General features: G+C 39.4%; 1 protein-coding gene across 1 annotated transcript in view; it reads left to right on the forward strand.

The window, feature by feature from the left end:
- Positions 1 to 8,577, forward strand: part of itfg1 (integrin alpha FG-GAP repeat containing 1) — a 145,723-nt gene that overhangs the window by 25,078 nt on the left and 112,068 nt on the right. The window contains exon 7 of the mRNA XM_023429726.2: positions 2,281 to 2,330. Within this exon, the coding sequence (XP_023285494.1) occupies positions 2,281 to 2,330 (50 nt within the window). The remainder of the gene's footprint in view (positions 1 to 2,280; positions 2,331 to 8,577) is intronic.

The following is an 8,577-nucleotide window of genomic DNA, read 5'->3' on the forward strand; positions in this document are numbered from 1 at the left end:
AAGTGGTGAGATGAGGAGCGATGAGAGGAAGGGCCCCCACAGCGAGAATGTCAAGTGTTTACAAGATGAAGATATCTCTGTGCATGCCTCTGTCTACCCCATGCTTTCACTGACACACCGCCATCGCACCTAATCAGCCAATCACAGCTGAATTCTGTCTAAGAGGCCTGATTGGCTGATTACCCAAGCTCATCAACACACCACCCGGCGCGACTCCAGACACACACAGTAACACAGATAAGCACATACTAAGCAGTATGCAAATTACTTAGTGTATCCCGTGTGTGTGTGTGTGTGTGTGTGTGTGTGTGTGTGTGTGCGTGCGTGCATATATGCATAATCTGTGCATGCATTTGTTATCTTCTTTGCATTTGTAAAATGTCTGCGTGGGCAACATGTCTGCAAGTCCATAAAGTTTTAAAAAGATGAAGTTGAACTGTTGAGCATCTTAAAAGTAGTTTTACTTTGTAATTGAGTCTTAAATATTATTTCAGATGGGGGTGTGTGTGTGTGCGTGCGTGCGTGCGTGCTGCATGCGTGTGTGTGTGTGTACGTCTGTGTGCGTATGTGTGTTTGTATGTGTGTGTGGGGGCACAGTAGTATAGGAAAAAGGTGAAAATTACAACCTCCTTTTATACAAATTGCCCAGCAGCTATAATTTAGGTTTATTTGTATAACCACCATCTTTTCCGGTGAGTAAACACAAAGGCACACAGCCTCAAATTACATTTTTACAAATATAATAATTTATACAAAATATTATAATCATCCTAGTAGCCGTTAATTAAACTGCAAATGTATGTACAATGTAATGTACATCTGGTAAAAGTCTGTACCATATGAAATCCATCATAAGTTGTAACACTAAATTAATTGATGGAAAAGTGCTGGGTAGGAGAGTGGGTTTCAGTGACATGCCATAGTGAGAAGTACAAATGTACAAATGAGACTTTGGATAGGATGTGCGAAGCATGAAACGCATGTTCTTTAAAACCTAGATAAAAATAATTGTTAACTCGAGCTTTCTTACATGAGCTTGCACGATGTTCCTGGAGAGTAAAGGTCTTTTCTTAGGGTCTGGGGTTGACTGCAGTTGAACCCTATGATAGCATTTCAGAGCACATCTGTGAGAGTACAAGTGCTTTAAATTGGTGTGCTCAAATAGACACATTTCTCAGTCAATGCAGTGTTTGACACTTGTAATTAAGTGAAATGTTTTTATTATTTATTTATATAATTTTTTTCACTTTAGTGCTGCAGCATTTTAAACTTACTATATTGCATCTGTCATTACACTCAACCTTCATTCTTCCTGTTGTTATTGCTCGACCCTTTCTTCCCTCCATTCATTCTCCCATCCATTATCATTTGTATTTACCCATGCAGAGCATGGCAACACGAGCAGTAAAGCAGGCCCCTAAGGCAGATCAATGCCAATATTTATTTCATGTCCAATTAGTGGGGCAGAACCACAGTCCAGTGAATGCAGTGATGAAAGTAAACGTCCTCTCACAGAGGCTCACAAAAACCACATTACAAGTGCAGCCTGCAGCCTAAGCTCCAGCAGCAAGGAATATGAGTACAAGCGCAGTTTATAGGATTCCAATAGAGCGAGCTACAGGCAGTACCAGGGGGTGAAGCCTCCAGAAAGCGGAGTGAAAAAAGTGAATCCTGTTGCTTTCAGTGGGAGATCCCCCACTATCCTTTTACCGTTTCTTCACCTGTTTTTCTTCTACTGCTTTAAGAAGCCAGTTCATCTTTATCTCACCTATTATCTATATCGAAGAATCACTGCTGCCAGAGTCAAAAAGAGAGGTCAGGAGATGTGAAAGTCTGTCCTACTATCACCAACCAAGCTTTAAAATATGTCACGTTTCCACCGTTATGTTTTGTTGTTTTATTATATTATTTAATTTAATTTTATTTATATATTTTTTTAACTTAAGCTAATCTATTTGAGTGTTAACATACTTTTTATAGTGCCAAAGCATTTGTCAAACATTGCAATGAAGAGGGCAAAATAAAGTAAATAACAATAAAGTTTGCTTCTGTATGAATAAGGTAACATTAGCAGTCTGAGCAGTAACTGATTTTTTAATTTAATTTAATTGATCTTGCACAGTGCATATTTTAATTTGCTGCAGTTCCCCCTAATCTACAGCATTTCTTCATCATAGCTCAATAGTCTCTGCTACATGTTTATTATAATTGCAAGACGAACCGATGCATCACCTAATGAATTGCACCCTTTGTTCTCTCTCTCTGTCCTCCCCAACCCAGATTTATTCCTGACAACTAAAGGCCCAGCATTTGAGACCTGGATCAGTAAGGTAAATATCTAAATATCGTCATTTTAAGAGTCCAGTCCAGTTCTGTCAGGGCAACCAGGAGTGAGTCACTTCACACCTCGGTACCTGTGCAGCAGGATGTATAATCACTGTGTGGTAAATAAGTCATAGTTTGTTGACTGTTAGTGCTCATATACTCTCTTTTATAACAACATTTTCCATTCCTCCTATATAAAGTTTATAACATTGGAGAAATGTGGCTGCAACAATAATTTTCATATTGACTGATTTGTAGTCTATTAGAACAAATACAACAGAAAAGTTTAGCAGTAGTAACAACACTAGTGATGTTCAAAATAGCTAACTGTATCTGACCACTGTTCAAAATCCCTATAAGGTAATTCCTCATATTTGAGAGGCTGAAAAAATATTCAAACAGGTGTGTCAAACATTTTTTAGGGGTTTGGAGGTATGATTGCCAACTGATGGGTCAAGGTCTCGAAATTGGACCGTGATTCACGAGCATTTGGGTCTTACTTTGCAACTTCCTAGTGAGCAGCAGCACTACAACCGATACTGTACTACTTGTCTATTAATGCCGTTGTGAGTCAAGTGACCTTAGTGGTCTTTAGTCAGTCTCTATTGCTCGTAGCAGAAACGCAAGAGTCCGATGATTACTTTCTGGCAACAATTCTTTATTGTTAAGGTGTATGTTTAGATTTAAAGTCATCTGGGCTCAGCCACTGGTTGCCATTAACAAAAGAACTATGATTTGGCCACCGATCGGATGGACATGTGTACCTTTGTTAAATGCAACCAAAGGTATTCAACCTAGTGTTGAGACAGTGATGACCAACCCACCACCGCTTTATTTTCCTTAATGCAACAAACTGATCTGCAAAGCTTTGGTGATCTTGGGGGTGCAGGGCTGTTGGTACTGCTGCAAGTCTAGTTAATATTCTGGGAGAGCAGAGAGGGGAGACCATGGCTCTGAGTTTTTATCGAAGGGGCCTATTTGAAATTCAGCAGGTTGAGGCACAAACCGAACAGTAGTCTATCTTATCACAGAGAGGGGGTACAGGAGAAAGGGAGGGGATGAGGTAAGGAAGAAGAGAGAAACAGAGGGAGATTGAAGGATTTGTCAGAGACAGAATGTGTATAAGGGAAGAGAGAGACCAAGCAGGAGCAAAACAAAGCAAATAAACTGCCATGGCCAAAGACCAGTAGGATGTGTGACGGGTGGCAGGAATGTTGATTAGGTGGAGGATGAAGGAAGGGAATTTCCAAAGTAAAACAACAAGATTATTTTGAATTCCAAGCTCTTTTTTAACCTTTGTGTTTTTAGTCATGTTTGTTGACAGTCTGTCTGTCAGTTAGAAGAATTTTTCAAAACCTTGTTTGGTGGAAAGCCCATAGTCATATATTTGTAGCCATGCCAGCAGCATGGCTCTAGAGATGTCAATGTTGGTATGTCAGTAGGTTGGTATACTACTGACAACATTGCGTTGGACTGCCATGAAATTTGGAACAGATATTGATGGCACCAAGGTGACAAATCCATCTGACTTTGGTAATCCTCCTTTAGTGCCATCAAGACCCTGACTTTTGTAATTCAGAGTTAAATATCTATTGACTGAATTCCCATTCAATTTGGTACATTTGAGATCCTTTGAGGATAAATTTTATTGACTTTGGGGATCCTCTGGGTTTTCCTCTATCACTCAAACATTTTGGGCATTTTATTGAAATACCTCATGATCTCCAGATGACGATTTATGAAAATCTTTATTCTGTGACCTTTCATCTCCTGCCATCAAAATTTCTGGTCATCAGTCATGACATTCTTGCACTTAGTCTAGTTTGATCACTTTGAGCATCCATGCTGGCATATGCATTTAGCTTACAGCGCCGCTGTGTTAAGCTGCTAGCCTAGCTATAGACTGTTTTTGATAAGAGGACAGAGTGTTTTGCTATTTTGTCATAAATTACTGAACTTACTTTAATAAGAAAGAAAGGTAACACGTGTATCCGATGATTCTTTCAGATCTGTCAGATCTGTATCTAGATGCAAACTAAAAATGTCTTAACATTTTCTATTATTAAAAAAAAATAATAAAAAAAAATTCCACCTTGGCACTCTTGGGGTGCTTTTTCTTTCAATCTTAAGCCTTTGTTTATCTCCCATTAAGCAATGTAGAAAATGTGGAATTAGCAGGTAGATGACAGAGTGGTACTTTGCTCAGTAAAAATAGTCATTCGACATCAAAGATTTGTTTCGTCTCTATAAGGAAACACAGGTAATCTTCTTAAGCTCATAACAAGCCTGGTTGCAAATATGTAATATTTTTAATAGTGGATCTGCACATTTGTCTCTCTGACTCCGTGTGAAGTGCTCTTTTGTTTTGCTTTGTTTCATTTATTTATTATAATTCATTTATCTCTCAATCTTTTATTAGTTCTTCCCTTCATAGGAAGGGTCAATATCTCAGTCAGTGTGTCTTGTGATTCTTAGCACTGTTCCAACTGCTAATTGCCTGATAAACTTTCATTGTTTGCTGAAGTGGAGCTTTGAGGAGGAGCGAGGGATTTGGGAGGAAGACAAAGTGAACACACCCAGTTAGACACATGATGAGTTTTAGCTTTTGTCAGTAAAAATCTGGTCCTCTGCAGCTTATCTGTAGCACTCCATCTCGTTTCTCTCCTTCAGTCCATGATAAAACGCCCAATGCTTTCCTTTCATCTTGCCACATTCTTGGCACCTTTCTCTCCTTCTTTCTTTAAATTGACAAGCAAGTGCTCACATCCACTTGAATACATTTGGAAATACTCTTCAACCAAAGGCATCCGGCATACCTGGCCATGTAAGGACACAGACATGCTCGCACATATATACACAAACACACAAGACCAAGCCATTACCCAGCATCCTCAGAGCATTAGACCCCTGTTAATCCCACTGCGGTCTTCGGTTCAATGCGGCTGCATCTATCGGTCACAGGCCAGCACACTCCTCTTTCTCCAGCACTCTGTTTTAATTACTTTTCTCTGTTTTCTCTCCCTCTAAGTCTCCTTCTATGCCTCCCCGTTCCTCTGTTTTCCTGCGATTACACAAGAGAGTGCAGTCACAGAAGGGAGGAAAAACAACAGGCCAGAGAGATGAGTGAATAGAGGTGTTTTCATTGGCTAGCTGGTGGAGCCAGGGGATTTTAAAGGTCAATTCTATAAAGGCTGATGTAATAATTTTGTTCATTAGTGAGCAATATTCTTTCAAGTCACTCCCTTACACATACCTCACATACACACATAAACATATAAACATACTGTCGGCTACAGAGGTCAGTTTACATGGGAGGAACAAAAACTATTTCATAGTGTACATTTGAAACACATGAGCATTTTCCTTCCTTGGGCACTCAACCGTAGGACTGGGATATACTTCACACTGGAAAACAGTGAAATGGCCACCTGCAAAATGGCTCATTTCATGCTAATTTGGCTTTGTCATAACTATTACAAATGTTCCCTCCGGGCTTAAAAGCATAATATACTTATAATAAAGTGGTTACATGAGCATAGGTTTTTACCTCATAGAGAGCAACAAAATACCAAGATTCCGCATAAAAGTATACAAAACTCTTGAAGATAATTTATTTATAGTTTCTAATGATTATAATGCATCTTTCATCAGGATAACATCATGTGATCAGTGCCACATACAGCCTCTACATCTGTATGAGGTGTGATACTTTATTGCAGGTTAGTATTTAGTGGAAATAAGTTGAGGCTTCTTCAACAGTAGAAGATATCTTTTGTTGTCACCTTGATCAGCTTTAGTGGGTCACAGCATCCTGTTTTGCTATCTTTTTTATTTGAAAAGCAGTTGATCCTGAGCAGGATAGCCATATGCTAAATATTAATACACTGCATGTCTACAGTCTCACACGCATGGCCACTTTGAGTAGCTCCAACCCTTAATCCCACTCTTCCCAGCACAAAAACAAACAAAAACATTTGCCGACCCAAAATGTCATGCATCGCTGCACAAAACTTGATATAAACACATTTTTCCCATCAGCGTTTTCATTTCTTCTGCACAATATTGGTTCACTGTGTTGTTTTTAGCCATGTTTAAAAACCAGTTGCCCCAGGACAGAGTCATTTTCCTGCACTTTCTTTGTGCTGTAAAATGTCTTACACCTCCACAAATATATGTCTTTCAGCTGCGCTGTTTGGCAAGGTGTGTGTGCATGTTTTTACATGTGTGTACGTGTGGTACATGTTTGTATTGGGTGTGATGTGAACAGAGGGCAAGAATAATAACAAGACCTATAATCCTTTCATCTTCACACATCAATCAGCTGTGCTCAAACGCGCGCGCACACACGAGCCCCCGTATATACAGCGTTTTAATCTGACATCTTGCAATCAGGCAACCAGCACCAGTCAATCACACTGACTAAGATCTCATCCTCAACACACAAAGTTAAGACCGTATTGCTCTGTGTGTGTGTGTGTGTGTGTGTGTGTGTGTGTGTGTGTGTGTGTGTGTGTGTGTGTGTGTGTGTGAGTGAATGGAAGCTTTTGATCTAATGCATTAATTCTCTCTGCTTTTGACCAGATCAGCTTCACAGTGTGTCATTTCCTTTTCCATGGTTCCATGTCCATACGCGCATACATTAAAGAAAGCAGGAAGGGGTTACATACAGTATAAGTATGACCCTCTACATTTCATTAACTTTACATTTTTTTTAATTATACAAAATTTTAGGTTTTTATGAGAGGTCACTCAAAAGTATAATAAAAAAATAAAGAATAAATCATGATATTTGACTGAAAACATGGGTTCACACTGGGCTACCATGTACGTATTTGTGTGTGTCTGTGTGTGTGTTACACTAATTCCCTGGAAGGTTTGTTTGCACATTCAATACACAGCAGTTACAGAACCAATAATTCTTTACAAATTAAACAAATGTATCCACTACCAGTGATAGCCTGAATCTTTGGCTGATGGATTTCTTGTAAGTCACCAAAATCATTGCCTTTACATTTGAGCTTCATTGGCATTCAAAGTATCAAACATGCTGCAAATAATTAACCTCTGAAAGCACTTGATTTGGGTGCTTTGAATAATTGAAACAAAATGTAATATTGGACTAAATGTACTGACTAGCCTGCATCTGCAAAACGTCGCACACAGAATACCAACTCACCAGCAGCATTTCAGGAAACATCATATGACTAAGTCTTCAGTTTGAAGGCTGTGAAGCCCAGTGGTTTACTGTTGTTTTGCAGAGGCAGCACTTTTCAAAACGAATAAATGGACATTTAATACTATCAAATGTTATGTACGATTTGTCCACATATCTAGTGCTTAATCATTTTTCTGCCACCAATCTACTGCAGATAATTACTGCAGAAACTGCATTTGGGTTTTTATTGTTTCAGTCACAGTCAGCATATTTTAGATTTCTGTGATTAGCAGAGGCTGAAGTCAAAACAAATGAATCCTCATGACATTCAGAAATAATTTCTTCATTCATTTAAAGTATCTGTAAATGCAGCTCATTGCATGGTTTTTCTGTAACTGTGCAAAAACTTTTGAAAAACATTGATCTTTCCAAACTGAAGCGTTTTTTGCTCTGCACTTCTAAAGACTACTTATTAGACAGAGTGTATGCCAACATTTTCTTTATCAGTGCACTTACTACTCATCTCCTAGTTATTAAAGTGCTTTGCTTATCCCAGAAACATAAAACACTTTTCCTGCAAAAGATATTTTTTCCCCCCAGGATACCCACATTGCTCCAGGTAACAAGAACATTTACCAATATACAGGATGTGATGTCCCAGTTTCAGTAAGGGTATCTCTGTACTATGCTCCATTCAACTTCCCCTTAACACTGACCAGTCTCCCTGTCCCTCCAGCTGAAAACCACCCCTACAGCATGATGCTGCCACCACCATGCTTCACTGTGGGCATGATATCGGGCAGGTGCTGGGTGGTGCCTGGTTTCCTCCAGACATGTGCTAGAATTGAGGCCAAACAGTTCAATCTTGGTTTCATCAGATCACAGAATCTTGTTTCTCACAGGCTGAGAGTCCTTTAGGGGCTTTTTTTTGCAAACTCTCCCTGTCTCTCTCCTTCTCATAAATCACTAATGTTGGCATCAGCAGGCAACAGTTTCCCGCTGCACAGACTCGCATCTGTCCCTACATACACATGCACACACGAACACGACACACACACACACACACACACACACACACACATATTACACACACCCTC

The sequence above is a fragment of the Seriola lalandi genome, unplaced genomic scaffold, assembly GCF_002814215.2.
Source record: "Seriola lalandi dorsalis isolate HSWRI2012SDOR001 ecotype SW California unplaced genomic scaffold, Sedor1 jcf7180002054898, whole genome shotgun sequence".
Taxonomy (NCBI): Eukaryota; Metazoa; Chordata; class Actinopteri; order Carangiformes; family Carangidae; genus Seriola; species Seriola lalandi.